Source organism: Oryza sativa, chromosome 3 (assembly GCF_034140825.1).
Source record: "Oryza sativa Japonica Group chromosome 3, ASM3414082v1".
NCBI classification, from domain to species: domain Eukaryota; kingdom Viridiplantae; phylum Streptophyta; class Magnoliopsida; order Poales; family Poaceae; genus Oryza; species Oryza sativa.
Window position 1 is genome coordinate 35,899,737 of NC_089037.1, and position 20,079 is coordinate 35,919,815.

General features: G+C 44.9%; 4 protein-coding genes and 1 pseudogene across 5 annotated transcripts; 4 read left to right on the forward strand and 1 right to left on the reverse strand.

The window, feature by feature from the left end:
- Window positions 1-304: 304 nt before the first annotated feature.
- On the reverse strand, window positions 305-1,561 carry LOC107280346 (GDSL esterase/lipase At2g04570-like; annotated as a pseudogene).
- Window positions 1,562-5,372: 3,811 nt separating this feature from the next.
- Window positions 5,373-10,310, forward strand: LOC4334672 (uncharacterized). Of its 2 annotated transcripts, none has more exons than XM_015776220.3 (6): window positions 5,373-5,832; window positions 6,052-6,186; window positions 6,295-6,353; window positions 6,440-8,098; window positions 9,197-9,338; window positions 9,421-10,310. In XM_015776220.3, the coding sequence occupies exons 2-6, from the start codon at window positions 6,072-6,074 to the stop codon at window positions 10,104-10,106; spliced, it is 2,661 nt and encodes an 886-aa protein (XP_015631706.1). In that variant the 5' UTR covers window positions 5,373-5,832; window positions 6,052-6,071; the 3' UTR covers window positions 10,107-10,310. The 2 variants fall into 2 exon arrangements, with proteins under 2 accessions (XP_015631706.1, XP_015631707.1); XM_015776221.3 differs by having other exon boundaries at window positions 5,373-5,568.
- A 1,953-nt stretch (window positions 10,311-12,263) lies between these two features.
- Window positions 12,264-14,326, forward strand: LOC4334673 (protein transport protein SEC13 homolog B). Its single transcript, XM_015776911.3, has 2 exons — window positions 12,264-12,381; window positions 13,067-14,326. Exon 2 carries the CDS (start codon window positions 13,114-13,116, stop codon window positions 14,017-14,019), a length of 906 nt encoding a protein of 301 aa, XP_015632397.1. The 5' UTR covers window positions 12,264-12,381; window positions 13,067-13,113; the 3' UTR covers window positions 14,020-14,326.
- Window positions 14,327-14,603: 277 nt separating this feature from the next.
- LOC4334674 (uncharacterized) lies at window positions 14,604-17,617 on the forward strand. The gene is made up of 11 exons (XM_015776912.3): window positions 14,604-14,849; window positions 15,173-15,215; window positions 15,305-15,391; window positions 15,505-15,526; window positions 15,619-15,701; window positions 15,915-15,947; window positions 16,244-16,322; window positions 16,418-16,470; window positions 16,707-16,767; window positions 16,944-17,026; window positions 17,194-17,617. Exons 2-11 carry the CDS (start codon window positions 15,204-15,206, stop codon window positions 17,287-17,289), a joined length of 609 nt encoding a protein of 202 aa, XP_015632398.1. The 5' UTR covers window positions 14,604-14,849; window positions 15,173-15,203; the 3' UTR covers window positions 17,290-17,617.
- A 1,185-nt stretch (window positions 17,618-18,802) lies between these two features.
- LOC136355700 (uncharacterized) lies at window positions 18,803-19,897 on the forward strand. The gene has a single exon (XM_066308525.1). The coding sequence runs from the start codon at window positions 18,803-18,805 to the stop codon at window positions 19,895-19,897; it is 1,095 nt and encodes a 364-aa protein (XP_066164622.1).
- The last annotated feature ends 182 nt before the right edge of the window (window positions 19,898-20,079 follow it).

Consider the following 20,079-nt stretch of genomic DNA (forward strand, 5'->3'; position numbering starts at 1 on the left):
AGTTTGATGGTGGTTTTGGCTGACGTGGCACCTACGTGGCATTTGACGTGGCGCTTACGTGTCAATTCTATCACTGAAAATAATAAAAAACCATGGGCCCACATGTCAGTTAAAAAAACTGGTGGGCCCCAAGTGGGTCCCACATATCAGCTCTCTCTCACTCACTCTTCTCATCTCAATCCCCTCCTCTTCTTCCTCCTCTCTCCCCATCTCACCTATCTTCACAACTCTCCCCTTTCCTCTCTCCTCTCACCGGCGGAGATGCGGATAGCGTAGGCGCGGCCTCCTCCACTCCCGCCCCCATGGGCCTACCGCCGGCTGCCGCTGCCCTCTCCTTGTCGCCTGCCGTGCCTGCCTCCGCCGCCTCCGCATGTTCCCGCCGCCGCCGCCGCTTCCCCCTTGCCTCGGCCTCCGGTGGCCGTTCTCCAGCACCGCCTTCCGCCCCCGCGCCCTCCTCAGGAACGGTCGCTGCGCTCGCCTCCGCCGGCGACCGAGCAGGACAGGTCCGGGCACCGAAGCGATGCAGTTGTAGTGGGACTATGGGAGCACCCCGCCGACCTCATCCTACCGGGGGCGAACATGTCGAAGCAGATGGCACAGGTGAGCCGCCGCCGGTTGACCCGCGTGGGCACGGTGTTGTTGCCTACGTTCTCCACCCCGTACGCCGCCGGCGGCCACCGACCTGTACACGTCGCCATACACGATCATCTCGCCGTCGCCGAGCTCATCGTTGAGCCTCGCGATCATGTCCTGGAGGCCGGCGTTGAAGCGCTCGACGACGGTGTTTTTCTCGTCGGTACACGCGCCGCCGCTCCCCGTGGCGCGCTCCAGCGGGAGGCAGCCCATGGGCGGGAGGCCGTTAAGGTCGACCTTGCGGGCACCGAGCGCGTGCAGCTCGCGGACGAACGAGTACGACTCGGCGATGCGCCGATGCCGAGGAGGTAGTCGCCGTACGCCACCGCCGTGGAGTACTCCGCCGCTTGGGCGCGCGCCATGGCGTAGTAGTTCTCGAGGAAGTCTTTGGTGCCCATGCTGACGATGTAGAGCGCCTCCGACAGCGTCGCCGCCGCCGCCGCGTCGTCGTCCCCCCGGAAGCTTTGAAGCCTCGCCGCGTACTCCTTGAAGTAGTCCAGCTCCTTCCACATCGGCAGCACCGACTGCACGACGCGACCTCACAAAATTACTCCATGGATGTCATGTGTGATGTCACCCAAGAACACCATGAAAATGTAGCTAAGCTAGCTATCGTTTTGCTCTAATGGAAGGCTAACGAAAAGATCAGAGGTGGCATTGTCGTAGCCGGCGCCGGCGGAGGCGAAGCATGCGCCGGCGGCAAGGCTGCTCATGTTGACGGCCGGGTCGAGGGCTGGGACGAGCGGCGGCAGCCCGAACGCCTCGGAGTGAAGTCGACGGCAAGGGTCCAGATAAGAAGAGTGAGAGAGAGAGAGAGAGAGCACTGACTTGTGGGGGCCCACTTTTTTTTAACTGACATGTGGGCCCATGGTTTTTATTATTTTTCAGGGATGGAATTGCCATGTAAGCGCCACGTCAATGCCACGTGGGACAAATACCGAGTCAAATTAGCCACATAGGCGTCACGTCAGCTAAAACTGTCATCAAAACCGCCGAGGGACCTCATCTACACCAGTTTTGATAGTTAAGGGACCTGTCGTATCTGGTTTTCCGGTTGAAGGACGAAAATCAGATTCGTTAACAAGTTAAGGGACCTCAGATGAACTTATTTCTTATTCCACCGCGTGAGGCCCAGCAAGATGTTTGGCCACCGTTCTCTTTTAGTTTGGGCCGCAGAGAGAGGTGGCCCAAGACGATCTGATCTTGGATGAGTGGGCCTCTGTTGCATTTATCGTTTACTGCAAGCAGAGTGGAGGGGCAGCCTGCCTCTCTGAATCTCTGATTGCTTTGCCTCAAGCAGGCAGACAATGGGACAGCCACGGTTCAGATCTCGTTGCTGATGCGTCCCTCATAGTAGCCTCCTGGTACAAGAACAGGTGGTGTTGACCCATTGCATTTTGCAAATCTCATCTTCAGTTTTGCGCCCTTCAAATCGGTAAAGTGTCTCGATTAGTACATACTATTCCCAAAATACTCGTGTAAATGTTTCTGGAGTTTTTTTTCGTGGAGATTAAGAAGATATGTGAAATTAAATGAGAAATAGTCGTGATTGATTGAGATGAGATAGTAAAGGAATAGCTAAAATAAGATCCTGCTCTAATTAGTTGAGACGCGAGGTTGTTATATTTTAAGATAGATTTTAAATGGTACAAGTTGCTATATTATGCAGCATAGGAGTAGTGTTTGCAACTCCGTACTTCTGACCAACGTGTTCCCAACTTAATCGTCTCTATGTCAACGTGTACTAGTTTCAGATTACAGGGCCTTAAAAACCATGCCATTGGTCATGTAAACGTGCAATAGTTTTGAGTCTTTCAGAGCATTCAGTCCATCTAAAAGAAAAGTTTCAGAGAGAGAAAAAAAAACTATAGAATCTGAATTTGCTACTCGCTTGAGCCAGACACAAGCACACAGCAGCAAAGGCTTTCCTCATCTCATCTGATAGCTGATCAAAGTGAGGTTTGGCAGGTAAAATCACATGGGAGGCTGTCAGTTTTCTCGTTGCGTGCTCTCGCGGCTTAAGGAGCACTACTACCCTACCTGCCATCTTTTTTCAGAGTGCTGCACTGCATATGCACTAAGGGGGTGTTAGCCCCTCTCTCCCAAACACCCCCTAAACCTCGCGTTACTTCGTTAACGTGAAAAGGTTATGTTCTGTTCTGTAGATCTCAAATCTGCAAAAAAGCTCGAATTTTTCCGTTTATTTTTCATGAAAAGATGTACTACTGGTGTAAAGTACTGGGAAGAGTGAAAAACACAATCACCCCACTGCTATGTATGCTTTTCAGCTACAACAACTTCCCCCACCACATCTGATAATCTCAACTTCTGACTGAAGCTGATGCTGTGCCAAAATATTCAGTATACTTCAGGAATTGTAACACAAAACAAACAAAAATGGTACAATTTTCTCATCCTGGAATGTCTGTTTAGTGCACTCTAAAACAAAAATTAGCTCATTTCTCTCCTATTTCTTTCAATGAAGATATATATGTAGTACAGTCCTCTTTGCAGATTATTTTTTGTTAAAAAATGATAATAATAAGATAAAAATCTTGGACCTTTGCTTGCCCGGGGGAAAAGAAAAGCATCTGCAATGGCGACCAAGCACCTACACATATGCACAATCTTGCAGGTTGTCTGTCAGATAAGGGAATCGAAGCAAACACACTGCCAAAGTATTCGTGTCCTACATTGGATTCTATTCTATCCAAGCACTCACAAAATCGCAAGCAGATTAAGCAAAAACCGGTAATTGATGGCCTACAGGTTGTTGAGACATCAACGCAGACGAATCCGTCACTACTTGTCAGCATAAGCTCTGTCAGTGTAAGCTGATGCTGATCTCCAAACGAGCTTAGCTGAACTTGGTGATGTTCTTGCAGCTGCTGACTTGCAGAGTTGCAGTACCCTTAAACTCGAGCAGAGCAGCTAACTCCTCCTCGCATTAACTCTGCCCTGCTTGCAAAGGAAACCACTGCTGCTAGTGTGATTAGTTTGCATTAATCTCTCCTGTCACTTTGCATAATTGCGACCTGTACCAGCACTAGCTCGTATGGATGCTTGGCTTGTGGAGAAGACAAAAGACAACAAGAGCAGGATGGATTGGATTGGATGCTCTCCATACGTAGTAGAGTAGTACTACACTTTCGTTGGTTGGTGAAATGTTCAGTCAGGTTAAAGTGTACGTCTTAACCACATATTTTTTTCCCTTTTAGGGCACCCACAATGGTTATCTATAAGCTCTCTACAAGAGATCCATGTCAGCATATTTTCCTACTTGGAAGAGATTAAATGAAGAGAGAGAGCAAAGCTATCTACTAACATGGAGATAGTCTATAGAGAAAAACTAGGCAATGGATTAGAGAGCTATAGATACCCATGTAGATATACCATTGAAGTGGTTTACTATTAATCTAGTCTATTGTTGAGGTGTACATGTTTTATAGATAGCACCTTACTCCAAACTTTGACTGAAACCGTAGCCCAGTTCATGCGGATTGTTGGTTGGGGTGATTGTGTACTTGTGGGTATCCTACGAAGGATTTGCAGTAAAACTAAAGAGAGTGTAAAAAAAAAAAACTGGTTTGGACAGGATGATAAGCTGCAACATCAACGGAAATCGACGAAAATGATGAAGACGGCGACGGGAATCGTCTTTTTTAGCCGGCGACCGTCGATAATGCGTACGCATGATTGTACACTACCACCAACTACTGACGTCTACGGTGCACCGCCGCCGCCGCCGTGGCCGTGGCCGTCGCCGGCGGCGCCCATTTCGTGAAACAACCTTGTCATTTTAGGGTGCAAGCGACATGCCGTGGTGTGTCTACGTTTTACCCTTTTAAAAGCATTTAAAACTTTAGTAAAGTGTGTAATGTAACAACGGCCAATTTTCCAAGCTTCTAAACGGTGTACGCTTTTTTTATAAAAATGCTTTTTATACAAACTTTTAGAAAACAATTTTTATTTATTTTTCAACTTTTTAATGCTTACTTCATTCATTTGTACTCTCAAATAATTATTACAAAATCATTCAACTATTTAGTTATTCATTAAAAAAACTGAATAAAGTAAAATGATATACCAGTAAGGTCTTTTTTGGAACATATAGATATTTAGAAGATTTTTATGAGAATCAAGGTCTTCTTTGAGAGGATGATTTTTCAGAATTTTTTTTGTGGGAATTGAACCAATATCTACTGATTTTTCGCGAACTCAATATCTACTGAAATTTGTACTATTAAATTCGTGCACTGCAATAATAGCCCAAAACCAATTTATATAATTGTTTTTATAATTCGTGTGTTGGCAAGACCTTCCATTTCATTGTTAGGTGTACTTTTATCACTGTCCATCTCCTCTATGCCGTGGACATGACCATCTGGTTGAAATAAATTTTTTGGTACATATATGATCTGTTAACTGTACTGGCCACTGGGCTCATCGTGTCCTACTCTTAAACATGATCTGTTTCAGCGGATCCAACACACCGAAAAAACCCATTTATTTTATTTTACCAGGCGAAACACCCCCACACACAAAGAGCCAAAATTTGTGAGCAAATGATCCAAACCCAACCGCCAAATCTCGTTACATCACGAAAACGACCAAACCGATCCCCAAAATTCCCCAAATTTCCTTCCTTTTTAATAAACCTTTCGTCATAAAGACGAGAGAGAGAGAGAGAGAGGAGAAGAGCAGCAAGAGAAGAAGAGAGGACAAGTGAGAGAAAAAAAAGGCTTCTTTTCTCTCCAATCTCTCTCTCTCTCTCTCTCTTCTCCTCCTCCTCGCCCACCTCAGGCAGCCGCATTAATGGATTCCGCGGCCGCGGCCTCCTCCTCCTCCTCCTCCCACCTCCGCCACCTCTCCACCTCGCCGGACCTAATGTGACGGCGGCGCGGATCCCTCAACGGCGGCGGCTGGGTCCAAGAGGTGTGGTTTTGTTGTGTTGTGCACGAGAAAAAGTCGCTGGTTTGGGAGCTTACCGGCGAGGGCGACGAGCTACGGCTCAATGCGGCTCGATCCGGAGTGGTGTTCGCGGCGATTTGGCTCCGGTTGGGCGCTGCTTTGGTGAATCCGGCGGCGTTGACTCCAGCTGGGAGGAGAAGGCCGGATCTTTGCGGTGTTCTACACGGGCGAGGGCTGCCTTGTGGTTTCTTGGGGGGTGTTCTTAGTTGGGGATTACCTGCATTTCGGGTAAATTGATGGAATGCTGCTGTATATTGCAGGCGTTGTTCTCTGAGTTTGAGTAGTATTGTTTCTTGGGTTTTGTTTTCTAGGTCACATTTGGGGGGGTAAAGATTGGGTTTTGGGGGACTCATCACTGGGCTCTTTCTTGATTACTAGTTTAGCTGCATTAAGCTAAGTATTACTTTGGTTCATTCGTTGTGTTTACGCGAGCTATTTTGTTTGCAGGTTTAGGGGAGTAAAGGGAAATGGATGTGGAGAAGCCTACTTCAAAGGGACATGGCTTCTTTAGCCTGTTTGATTGGGGCAAGAAGTCCAAGAAGCGGCTGGTCAGTGGAAATGGGAGCGATTCTCCGGCTCCAAGTAAGTCAATGTGGCACAGGAGTCCAGTCATTGCTATAAACTCGATACATCCTTTTTTTCTCAAATGGATGGAGGAATTAGGATTGCATACTGATACTTCCTTTGCAGGGGTTTCTGAAAATTTCAGGGAATCTGATGGTGGCACACCAAGCACTCGACCAAATTCGGTGCGTGTTCATGCGAGCAATCTTATTAGTTTTTTAGTTTTTTTTGTGTTATTTATGTGTAATTGTGTATGCATAATTGTTGGCAGTTCCTTGAAGATGCACCGAGTTTGAAGGAAAGCAGTGAGCACAGTTGCTCATCTTCAGTGGTTGACGATGAAGCTCTTGTGAGGAGGGGCCCCACTGTTGTAGCAAGGCTTATGGGTCTGGATTCCATGCCCGCAGCAAGCTCATCTGGATCCTATACGATGCCATTAACTGTGCAGCAGTCCCCCCAGAACAGTACTATCCATGATGAGTTCATTGGCAGAAGCTATGTTGGCAGTCCTCATAAGATGCCCGGTAGTCCTCATAAGATGCCTGGTAGTCCTATTGACCGGTTTAGGATGGAAGCATTGCCACCAAGATTTGCCAAAAGGACACTGTCGGTTGCGCAAAACAAGTTGTCCCCCATGAAGAATCCTAATCATATATCTAGCAGAAATGCTGCTGATATAATGGAGGCGGCGTCTAGGATTATAGGGGCTGGAGTTGAGGTTATTAGCCCTTACAGAGTTCGTGATGTTGGATATGCAAATACTGTTCGTGTATACAGCCAAAGAGAGATTGCGATAGTCCAACAAAGGCCACCAAGAATGAATGAAGCACTGAAGAAGCATGATGGCTTGACATCTTATAGGCTACCAACTGGAAAGCCTTTGGATGGAAGTCTGAAAAGTTCAGGGAACACCTCTGCTTCTGTGGTCTCACAGTCAAATGGAGGTGCTCCAGTTGGCCCAAAGGTCAAGGCCAGCAGTCGATCATCACCAGATTCTAGAGCAACTAATGTTCAAGGAAGGGAAGATATAAGCAAGATTAGCAGAAAACTTGCAACTCGGGATCCTGAGCGGAGAATGGTTGAGAGAAATGGGATTAACCAAGGGAAGAATAACAATCAAGTGGGCATGGCAAGTTCGTCCAATGTGCTTGTGCAAAATAACAGAAAGCAAAATGCTATGGTTAAGCACAAGGTGAATTCCAAGCCACCAACACCCAACCGGCAAAGAAGCAACACACATTCAATAAATGGCACTATGAGAAAGGTTGGGACTGCCGGCACACCGTCTGAAAACAATACTCAAGGTAACAGAAACGTGGAATTGCGGTCAACTGGCCATGCAAATAGAAGGCAAAATTCTACAGCCAAATCAATCCCCAAGCCAGGAAGATTACCAGATGGGAGGATACATTCAGTGAAAACCCGTCCAAGTGATAAAGATATTGCTGACAGAAGCCAAAGGCGTGTTCGGCACAATATTGTAATAGATGAGCAATCACCTTTTTCCATGAACAAGAAGAAAATTAGCACTGATATTGTTTCATTCACATTCACCGCACCAGTTGATAAACCATTATCTGGTTATCGCCTACCCAATCATTTAGTGGAAAAACAGTTTATGAAAAACGCGAGCTCAGTACCAAATTCAAGCGAGACATCGAGTGCTAAATTTGATTCAATTGATGGTGATTATTTGGGTCTCCTTTTAGAGCAGAAGTTGAGAGAACTTACTTCTGGGGTTAGGTCACCCTACTGTAAGCCAGCCAAAGATGTTCGGATATATGCCCCATCATCAGTTCTGGAAGATTCACAATCAGCATGTGAAACATCGAGCATTGCATCTACTGATTATGATAGGGAGTCCGTCCAATCCTATAAGGATGGAAAAGGCAGTTTCACCCAGACAGATCTTGCATCAAAGAGTGGTCAGGTATGGAATCACAGGCAATTCTGTTGCTATCATGCCCACCTTTTTCTCCTATGCATGTCATTTCCATTGCTGTGAGCATATGATAAATACCTGAAAAGGTTATTCAGATTCTGTGTTTCACCTGTTGGGAGCATGGAAAAAATATTAACCACTCCCTCCGTCCCATAATAAGTTCATTTTTGGCCTCCCCCATTTGTCCCAAAATAAGTTTATTTTTGAATAATCATTGCATCGGAGTTTGTGAAAGTAGGGGATAAATGTATTGGGAGTAGATAAAGTGGGGAATAATTGTATTGGGATTTGATAAAGTAGGGCTATTCTAGTCTTTTCGATGTTGTATTGGTATATGTGGGATAGGTGAAAAATGAACTTATTTTGGAACGGAGGGAGTAGTTAATTAGGCATATTATCTTTTCTTCATGTAGCTGCGATAAATGCAGAAACTGATATGGTTAATTTATCTTTTATTTTCAAGTCAGAGAATACTTTGATTCTCAGTTGATAACATCAAAAAGTTTGTCCAAAGAATATGTTGTCCATCAGAATTCAGAAATAAGAGCAATAGATTGATATCATAACCCTATCATATTTGGCATATTAATGATTTTGACCACCATGCTAATGTTTGTAAATTACATCAGCTCCAACTGTACGTCTTTACCCCATATGCTTTTCCTGCATGACCTTTGGTGTAAAAGTGTATATTGTTGATATTTTGGGATGTTAATAATCTAGATTTTTATTAACAATTAGTTTAGGGATTCTATGTTGTTCTTAAAGGTTATAATATTGTGTTCTGTTAGGAAATCCCTGGCTGTATACCCAACATTTTGTGCCTTTGATTATTCTTACATGCATAATTGGGTAGTTCCTAGTTTATTTTGTTCCATATGCCTTTTTACCTTTTGGAAACTGGCATACTTGGAATGCACGGATGAATCAAGGGAAACACCTGAAGCTTCTCGCTGCTATACTGAAGTGGGACACTTATTGTAACTCCTAAACAATGATTACTGCGTCTAAATATATAAAAGAGTAAATTTATCAATGACTGGTTGAGAATTGGTCATTGTGCTAACATTCCCTCTCTTTCACCAGTCATCTCAATCTGTGAAGTATGATAATGATGCCATGGATCAAATGGAGATAGAGCGCCTTCACCTCAGTCCCCTTTCAACATGGGATGCTTCTGTTTCAACTGAAACCGGTAGCTCAACAGAGAGCTGGAGAAGCGCAAATGGTAAATATACAGGTGCTTGGTTGTTGCTGGAGCATTAGCTGTATGTCTTCCTCAAAATCTTATATATTTTCCCTCTTTATAGGAACCAAAGTATTTAGCTCAACGGAAGGTGCAACAACGTCTAATTCTGCATGCTTCAGTAAATTCCTGGAAGCTGACGCTTTCTCGGAGTATTCTGACACAGCCTCATCAATCACTGTGACTACGACGGATATCCCCCCATCAGATAGCAGCAGTTCAAGCCGAATGGATTGCAGACAGGAGATTGATTTCATAAGAGAAATATTAAACACCAGTCCTCTTAATGGTCAAATTTGCTCGGGCTTGGAGCGATTCATTAACTCAGATATCCTGGATCTACAACTACTGGAAGACTTAAATGGCGATATTCGGCTGGCGGTGGGTGTAGCAGAGGGCAAAACACTCCGAATGAATCGGAGGCTGCTCTTCGAATGTGTAAACGAGATACTGAGTGTGAGATGTGCATACTATTTCAATGCCGGCTACGGCTCATGGTTCTTGGGGATGGCAATTCTGAAGAAGCTCACAGCTGAAGAAATCTATGCGGAGATGACTGATCTGAAGGTTGCTGAGGAGTGGATGGTGGATGAACTCGTGTACAAAGAAATGAGTAGTCCTCTGGGGAGCTGGGTAGATTTCAAGTTGGAGTCATACGAATCTGGCATTGACATTACAACAGAGTTGCTTGGTTCCTTGATCGATGAAATGGTTGCTGATCTACTTCTAGTGTCTGACACTTCTTTGTAGCAGGTGTTCTTTTCCCACTAATGATACCAGTTTGACAGCCACAAACAAGGTTTTTGTTCCATATGTTGGTCTCACAAATTGTAAATTGGTAGTAGTTCGGTCATGCAACTGTGCATGTTTTGTCACGAAAGATTGATAATGTTGCTACTAACCTGCCCATTGTTTATCTGATGATTGACCGTCGATGTCTGTCATGATGAACCATTCTTGAACTGTTCATGTGCCATTTGATTGGAGCACCTGTGGGGATAAAATAATTACTACCATCTGCTGTGTGATGCTGTCCCTCCTGTAACATGTTAATCCTTGCAAAAACATTGTCCCCATTCTCCATTCACCCCATGGTCAATTGAAGTAACTTCCACTGCATCTTTAGCTTCTCCTTTCAGTTTCTTGCTTCTATTTAGGGTTAATAAATAATCTGGTGGGGTATCATAGATGATGAGAGTACAGATGATGAGAGTGTAGATCTCATATGCATTAGCATCGGGGGCAGCACGGGCTCGGCCGTGACCGCAAGAATGACGTTAAGTCTAGTGACTCTACCATCGCTCCACCTTCAAGTCCAGTGATTATGCAATCACTCTCCACACTTCTCTCTCGTTTTTTCTTTTTTTCTTTGATAGTTGGGGAATCCAAGGAGGAGCCTGGATCTAGCATCTTCGCTCTTCGCCGGGTAAGTTCCTGCCTCCCTGAGCCTCTTCAAGCTCGACACCCCTAGCCTTAATGATGACCATGATAATAGCGTGCATGACGGCGGGGGAGAAGAAAAAACATGTCTCATGGAGAAAGAGTGGTGGTGCGTGAAGCGGCAACTATAGTGGTTAGCCTCCCTGAGCCTCTTCAAGCCCGACACCCCAGCCTCAATGACGACCATGATAATAGCGTGCATGACGATGGGGAGAAGAAAAAACATGTCTCATGGAGAAAGAGTGGTGGTGCATGAAGCGGCAGCTATAGTGGTTGCCGGTGGTCTGAGTAGTTCCGAGTTTGTTGATTTTTTTTCTATGAGTACCGTTGACATGTCATCACACACAAAAAAAAACGCAAAATCTAAATCGAGAGTACTCTCGATTTAGTCATAACAAGCGAACTCTATCCAGATGTGTATTAACTTGAAGAATCTTACTTTACTATAGTACTAATCCATTAAGCAAGTAGGGGAAATATTCCTATCGTCTAAGCTACAAATAAAATTTTCTCTTAAATTACTCATCCGATTTACAATCCGATTACACCGTTGTATTCGTAATAATTAAATCTTTACAACAAGATTTCACATGATTATATTTTGATGAAAAATCACAAATTACTTTTATGATATGTATAAATTACTTTTAGATTTCACTAAGTTACTTCTTAGACATATAAAAGTAAATTCAGTAAAGTCTAAAAGTAATTTAGATATATTATAGAAGTAACTTATAACAAAAGGAAAGTAACTTTAATTAATGCCTTTTTTATTGAACAAATTATCATATATATAAGTTACTTTTAGATTTGATTAAAATACTTCCTATACATTTATAATGCTCCGAGGTGATTACTTTTATTATTATTTTTAGTTAATTTCATAATTTGTACTGATTAATTTAATTTCTACATAGAGTCATGTTTTTATCTCTATAACGTATTTACTTCAAATGACATGCCAAAGTTACCTTTGTTTTTGTTCTAAGTTACTTCTATAATATATGTAAATTACTTTTAGGCTTCACTGAATTTACTTTTATATATTTAAGAAGTAACTTAGTGAAATCTAAAAATAATTTAGACATATCATAAAAGTAATTTGTGATTTTTCATCAAAATATAATCATGTGAGATCTTGTTGTAAAGATTTAATTATTACGAACACAACGGTGTAATTAGATCGTAGATCAGATGAGTAGTTTAATAGAAAATTGTATTTGAAGTATAGGTAAATGGTGTCTCTTATAGATGGAGTGGAACCAGCTACCACTAGCTGTGTAGTTACGTCCATAAAAAAAAAAGGTAGTATAGCTAGTTTTAGGGTGAAAAAAAATTGAGATAAAAGGTGGGGTCATCATAAATATTTTTTAAGTGAAAATTTTGAGATAAAAGGTGGAGTCATCATAAAGATTTTTAAAGTGAAAACCTCGAGTATACTATCTCCCCCTTCCCTTCCCTTGGCGTAGAAGAAAATCACCCATCTCGTCGTCTCCTCCGCTCCTTGAGCCATCTCGCGGCCGAACAGGGGAGGGGGCGCCGATCTCCATCTGGCGAGAAGAGCAGGGGAGGGGATCCTGGTGAGGTGAGCATCCCCGCATCCTCTTTCTGATTCATCTCTCTGCTTGCGTTCGTTAACCCTAGCTTCTCTTCTAGATCTGGAAGAAGCTCTTCTTCTTCTTCTTAATTTCAGAGCCTTATTAACCTTAATACAAAGTAACAGTTTGTTTGTTCACCCAAAAGTTTGGCTGAACCCTCATGTCCCAAGTTGGATCCGCCCCTGTGAATCTCTCTTCTTGTGATCCTGCAAGCTGCAGGCAGCAAGCTAAGGCTGCAATGTGCAATTACCAGTTGTGATCCATGGACATATCAAAACCGTCTTACCCCATATATGTAGTGAGCCTGATACGTTTTTATGCCAGTTTTGTTCCTTCTGTTGATTATATTGCAGTAGGTGTTGGCTGAAAACAATCATTGGGAAGCTAATGTGTAATGAATTGAACTAATACGATGGCATTGATGCCTCTATGTTCTATTGTCCGTGCTGTTGTGCAAGGTCCTTCTTAGATGGATGCTTTTCTCTGCAATTAAATTGTTCCATCTGGTCTGTGTTGGTGAATTGACTTAGTCACTTCATTTCTCTGCAATTAAATTGTTCCATCTGGTCTGTATTGGTGAATTGACTTGTCACTTCATTTCTCTGCAATTAAATTGTTCCATCTGGTCTGTGTTGGTGAATTGACTTGTCACTTCATTTTAATCACAATCAGGACTACAAAGGAGGGATTCAAGTTTGAGTCTGGATTAAGTTGGCAGCATGTCGTCAAACAAGATAGAGCTTGACCACAAGGACATGGTCCATGATTCTGCCATCGACTACTACGGGAAGAGCCTTGCCACAGCCTCCTCAGACTCCACCGTGCAGATCAGCAGCATTGGAGGTGCATCCGCGCCATCCCAGCTGCTTGCAACCCTCAGCGGACACTATGGACCTGTGTGGCGTGTTGCATGGGCCCATCCCAAGTTTGGTTCGATTCTTGCATCCTGCGGCTACGATGGCCGTGTCGTAGTTTGGAAGGAGGGTGCAGCTGGGCAATGGTCTCAGGCTCACGTATTCGACAACCACAAGTCTTCACTCAACTCCATTGCTTGGGCTCCGTATGAGCTTGGCCTTTGCCTTGCCTGTGGCTCTTCCGACGGGAGCATCTCTGTCATGACCATGCGCCCGGATGGAGGATGGGACTCCACAACAATTGAGCAAGCACACCCTGTTGGGGTGATGGCAGTCTCATGGGCTCCAGCAACCGCACTCGGTTCCATTGTTGGCTCAGGGGAACTTGTCCAGAAGCTCGTCTCTGGTGGCTTCGACTGTGTTGTCAAGGTGTGGGCTTTTGTCAATGGCAGCTGGAAGCTGGATAGCGTTCTGCCCTCCGACATGCACACGGACTGCGTTAGAGATGTATCCTGGGCACCTGTTTTGGGCCTCGCAAAGTTTACAATCGCCAGTGCCTCTGAAGACGGTAAGGTTGTCATCTGGACCAAGGGGAAAGAGGGCGACAAATGGGAAGGGAAGGTGATGCATGACTTCGAGGCTCCGGCATGGAGGGTGTCCTGGTCACTGACCGGAAACATACTGTCCGTGGCGGCCGGCTCCGGCGATATCACACTGTGGAAGGAGGCATCAGATGGTCAGTGGGAGAAGGTGACCAAGGTGGAGCCATAGGAAGCCTCGGCTGTGGCCTGCAGTTTGCATCTCATATCAGATTCAGTCAGATACATGTTTCTAGTAGCAATGGAATCCACGAGTGTACTGATAGATACTCAAATTCTCACTTGTTATCATCATCATCTTTGGATGGATGTTGTTCTTACCTGAACAGAGTTGTGCTGTGTCTGTTTAGACCTGTAATTTACTGGTGCAATGGTGGTTTCTTAGTACTGTCAAATGAGACATCAGACATCTATGAGACGATTATAGTCTAGTTTCTTCCTTGCGCTTTGACATAGTTGAATAAAGCAATTTCTTATCCCATGGTGCCTCACTCTTGAAATATGAGAAGGATTTCTCTAATATTTTGAGGTCTCTTCAGAAAAAAAAAAACGCCAACCTCAACAGCAGTCGTCCGATTCTGATCCAACGGAATTCACATGAGCACATAGGATCCCGATTATTTTTGGGCCTAAATGCTACTCTGAGAAAGGTCTGAGAAGCCCACTAACACTTGCACAGCCCATAAAGGCCCAAAGCTCATGCCCAGTTTAGTCTCTAACGCTTTGCAAAAGAAAAACAGAAAAAAAGGAAAAAAGGAAAGGGAAAAAAAAAGTAGGGTTCCGGCGACCGGGCTACCGGCGGCGAGAAGGCGCAGCTCCGCACCCACCGGCCACCGTGAGGCCTGAGCCCCCCGCCCCCTAACGCCGACGGCCTACACCCAGAGGCGACTCGGCAAGCGGGCTGTGGCGCTAGGCGGCAGCGGGGGCGGCGGCCGCGACCACGACCAGCAAGGAGGAAGGGCTCTCCTCTAATCCTCTCCGTCTCTCCAAGAATCCAACCAGGTTAGTTTTTTGTTATCACATTTTTACTCGGGTAACTACCTCTAATCCTCTCCCTGATGGATAGATTGAAATCGAAGTCAGTGAGGGTTCAGAGATCAGGCTTGTTTTTGTGATTTGTAGGCCTAGATCAAGTTGATTTCACAATTCAAAGATGCAGTGCATGTTTTCTATGATTCGAATGCTCAGATCAGCTTGATTTCACAACCTAGGCACACTCGTCGTCGTGATTCCCTGGGTCCGCTTCGCCTAGTTATTTAGGGGGAGAGATTTTTTTTCTGTTATTATACCTGTTTCTCATTGCTGCTTCTGCTTGTGCTTCTTAGGTAGCAGCTGCTTGGCAGTGGGCAGAGCAACATGTCTAGCAATGTAAGTTACTTATATATGCTTCAAAGAGACTCATAAAATAAGGCAGTGTGGTGCATTTGAGCTGACCTTTTGCTTGTTTTGATGCATAGCCGGTTGGTGTCGATAACACTTTCCGGAGGAAATTTGACAAGGAGGAGTACTTGGAACGAGCTCGGCAGAGGGAGCGGGAGGAGAAGGTCCTCATTTTACATTCCACAATCATTTTCGAAGCTAAAAAAATATATACTTAATACTTCCTTCGCCCAACCTGTTGTTAACTTTGTTCTTTCTTTTTCTCTTGCTGATGCAGGAAGAAGCGCGGAAAGGCAAGGGTATGTAGTGCTATGTACTTCAATTCAGTTAGATTTGGATGGATGCATTTTATTTCTTGTAAAGCTAAATTAATTTCAACTATACATGACAGAAAAGGGCCCTCCTGTGCAAAGGCAACCTTTGAAGCATAGGGACTATGAAGTTGACCTTGAGTCCCGTCTTGGCAAGACTCAGGTTTGCTAGATCATCTTTGCTTTCTAATAAGTCTTCTTCTGTTGCTTTAGCATAGATTTTCCATGCTTCCTCATGCTGCATGATTATGTCTCCCGATTTTTTGTTCTTGTAGTCTTACCATTATTTTCTTTTATGATCAACAAGCTGTTTTTACAAATATGAATGCCCTTCTGATTGAGCTCATAACCGATTATGTTTGTTGTTTTTCTCCAGGTGGTAACTCCAATTGCACCTTTGAGTCAACAGGTTCGTCCAGAAATCCCACAGGACATGTTATAGTATTTTCATTGAGCTTTAATTATTTATTTACATGCCCTCTGGAATTCACTTACTGTCATTCATTTTGCTTTTGAAACAGAGTTTTTATCAGAAAAAAAAAATTTAGAATTCAGCCTGTGATTCATCTGTCCATGATGTCTGTTCTCGATAGCTGCATTATTAACAATTCTAGTTTCAATTTCAATGATTCTAGAAATTGCCTAAATGTTTTTCATGTTAAATTTATCACCTAAAATTTTGCTTTTAACTCTACTTCCTGACAGGCTGGTTACTATTGTAAAGTTTGTGAATGTGTCGTTAAAGATTCAGCTAACTATTTGGACCATATAAATGGCAAGAAACGTAAGTATTCTGACTTTCTGAGACCTCTGGTTTAGGCTGAGTTGGTATATCAAACCTTTTAATAATCAATGTTTCGTGGTTTGAATGTTTGACAGATCAGAGAGCATTGGGCATGTCTATGCGTGTTGAGAGAGCATCACTTGAACAGGTATAATATCTGAGCCTATTTGTCAGATCTGCAATTGAAAATTAACAATCCTGTTCCAATTGTTTACAAGTCTTGCTCACTCATATGTGTACTACATTATGGATTTGTTCATGTGAGACAAGTGAGCCAATGGTTGCATATTTAGCTTCTCGATATTCCTATCGGGAACTTGAAATATGTAGTCAGTACTCTTTTTCTCCTGTTTTTTTTTTCCTTAAGTAACTTTCTGGCTGCAGGTTCAGAAAAGGTTTGAGTCACTTAAGAAGAGGAAAGACCCAGGTAGCTTTAGTGAACAAGGTGAGAAAAAGCAACAAAAATAAATATCAAATTTATTTTGTTCTATCTTTGTCCTTAAGATTTATTTTCCCCTATCTTTGCCCTTGAGAAGGAAACTGTTATGTGGAATAGCTGCAAAGGGAGCCTTATGAGGAAGTATTATCTAAACATTCTCCTTTTGTGTTCTACACCTTCAGATTTGGATGAGAGAATATTGAAACAGCAGCAAGAGGATGAGGAGAGGAAGCGCCAACGCAAAGAAAAGAAGAAAGAGAAAAAGGTAATTGCAACCATGCATGCAGATGGCTGACATTTCCTTAGTTCACAGTTCTGTTGGCTGTGAAATTCAGTAGAATTCATGATATTTTCTGCTTTCCTTAATTTACAGTTCTGTTGGCTGTGAAAATCAGTAGAATTCATAATAAACTGGATGTCAAATGGTTTCAGAAAGAGCTGGCTGCCCAGAATGAACCTGAGGAGGACATAGACCCTGATGTTGCTGCCATGATGGGTTTCGGAGGCTTCCGTTCCTCAAAGAAATGAATGATCCATGGCGGCCTTTTTTTGTGACCTGTGGTTTCTTTCAGGTCGAAGAGTATATGCACCTGGATTACAATATATATTTGTTTCTAAGGAACCAGGACAAGAGTTTTGTGCACCTCTTGATCCAAAGCTGCGTGGAAGTGATTGAAAATAACTTTTGTAATCGCTACCAGATAGTATTTTATCTGTAAGGATGCATGAGATGTCGAAACAAGTTTAATCTGTGTATTTCGGTATCCAAGAGTGAATGGTGACCTTGCTGTAATTCGATTCTCGCTTATGTGAATGATTTCTGAAGTGTTAAAATTACTCTGAACTTTCGAATTAACTCAGGTTTCTGGCACCAAATTGTGTATGCCATTGCGTTCGTGGTAGTCAGATTGCAATGTACAAGCATAAGTGAACGGGTGTACTAATAGATTTACTTCAGTTATTGAAATAATAATAAACTAATACTCTTTAGTTAAACTCAGTTGCGACTGTCAATGATGGTAAGCTGATACTCTTTCAGTCTTCACTCGCAAAGCGAACAAAGCCATCTGCACAAGTTCATAAACTTGCTAATTTGATCAAAACAGATCAGCAGCTCTTCCCGCCTAATTTACAAATCGACAATAGTAAAAATTTACAATAATATGACTCTTGATGTAAATAACTTTTTTTCCCTTTTTCTCTTAACTACTTATACTTACTCTTTGGTGTACGCGTACATCCTCTTCCTCATCCACTCCGTATTAATTGCCTTAACCTTGTCTTAAACAATTACATCATGTAAGAGACCTCTTTGCCTTAACCTTTTTCACGAATGCGCAACACGTCAATATATTAGAAGAAAATAGTTATAGTTACACAACGCAATCAGCCAGACCAGCTTATGCCAGAGGAAGGGAGAAAAAACAAAATGAAAAGATGAAGCTTAGAAAAACTACGGTGGCTAAAACATAGACTCTAAGCAAGTAGGCAGCGGGAAGGGGCCGAGCCACGTTACACTCCCAACAAGTTCCTAAAAGCGGCAACGCCAACTAAAGACCATAGATGACCCTATGAGTGGATGGACTCTAGCACCATTGAGACCAAAGAGAGCTTATAGTCAAAAACCTTAAAGTTCCGTTACTTCCACAGCTGCCAAGAGACCAGGAGTACCAGGGAGTCGAAACCAACGCGAAGATGCTTAGGCAAGCAAGACCTGGAAGATGGCCACTAGTTCTAAAACCAGCTGCCACGGGGTGGAGAGAGGGTAGCCCAGCCTTTGCCTTAACCTTGTTAATTAACAGCTTGTGTGTTCCTTATTCCCCACGTTACGTCCACCCTTTGTTTCCCGCCATATTTTCACAAATCCGAGTCCGACTCCGAGTGTAACACCGAGTTCCAAACCTTTTGGAGAAACCAAAATCAACGCCTTATAAATATGAAGGCCATCCACACACCCGCTTCACCTGAAGTCAAACCCTAGCTAGGGTTCTTCACCTTCACCTCTTCTTCCTCACGTCCGTGCCAACTCTCGCCGCGCGCCATGGCTGAGATCGGCAAGGGCTTGGTGTTCTCCCCCAGCGACGACCAGCTCACCGACGGCTACCTCCGGAGCTACCTTGTCCGGACCAGCCTCGACGACCTGCCCTCCGCCGCCACCTCCTACTTCCACGTCGCCGACGTGTACTCCGCCCCACCCGATCAGCTCGTCGCCGGCCTCGCCCCGGCGCCCGGCACCGGCGACGGCGATGGCCGGGTGTGGTACGTGTTCACCCCAGTGCGCGTTCTCGGCAGCCGCGGCGCGAGGAAGGCTCGCACCGTCGGCGGCGGCTGCGGCGAGTGCTGGCACGCGGAGGGAGGCCCCAAGGACGTCAAGGGCAGCGCCGCCGGCGGCAAGCTGCAGAAGTTCTCGTACAAGATCAAGACGGCGTTGGGCGCCGTCGTCAAGCCCGGGTGGCTCATGGTGGAGTTCTCGTTCCCCGGCTCCGACCACCTCGCGCTCTGCAAGGTCTACCGCTCGCCCCGCACGTCGCGCTACGGCGCGCCCTCGCCGCCGTCCTCCGCCGCGTCGTCACCGTCGAGGGCCGCGCCGCCGCCCGTGTCGTCGACGTCCGGCCGCAAGCGCAAGGCAGAGGAGGAGTCCGACCACCCCGAGGCGCCAGCGAGCAGCGCGCCGCGGCGAACTCTGCCGGCGTCGGAGCAACACGTCGACGTCGACGCCGCTGCAGCATCCGAGCCGGATCAGGGCGGCTACCTGAGCACTGACCAGCTGGACAGCGTCGCGGCGTTCGTGCAAGAACACGAGGCGTTCGTGCAAGAACACGAGGGGGACGAGGAGTTCTGCAAGAGCCTCGGGTTCGACGAGCGCTCGGATCCGCAATGCTGGACCAACTTCTTCTTGTCGGCGTTGGAGGAGTTCGGGCCGGCGCCAGAAACCGACGCCGCCGCCGTCGCCGTCGCCGCCGTTGAGCCTGGCCCTTGCCCGGAGTACGAGGAACACGATGACACTGCCACTACTGCTGCGTCCAGCCATGCTTACGACAGTGCCACGGCTGAGCTGGTGAACCTCTCGGACAAGGAGTTCTATGACATCATCTTCTCCGGTGACCAACAAGGCGGCGCCGCTGTGGCTGGATGAGCCTCTGAGAATTCCTCCGACGAGCTGTCCAACACTAACTTCATGGGACTTGTTAGATGTTTATTCGTACTTACTCCGTTTCATAATGTAAGTCATTCTAGCATTTCCCACATTTTACATTGTGAAACGGAGGGAGTAGCTAGCTACCTAGCTTTGGTCCTCGAGATGTAAAGATTCCCATT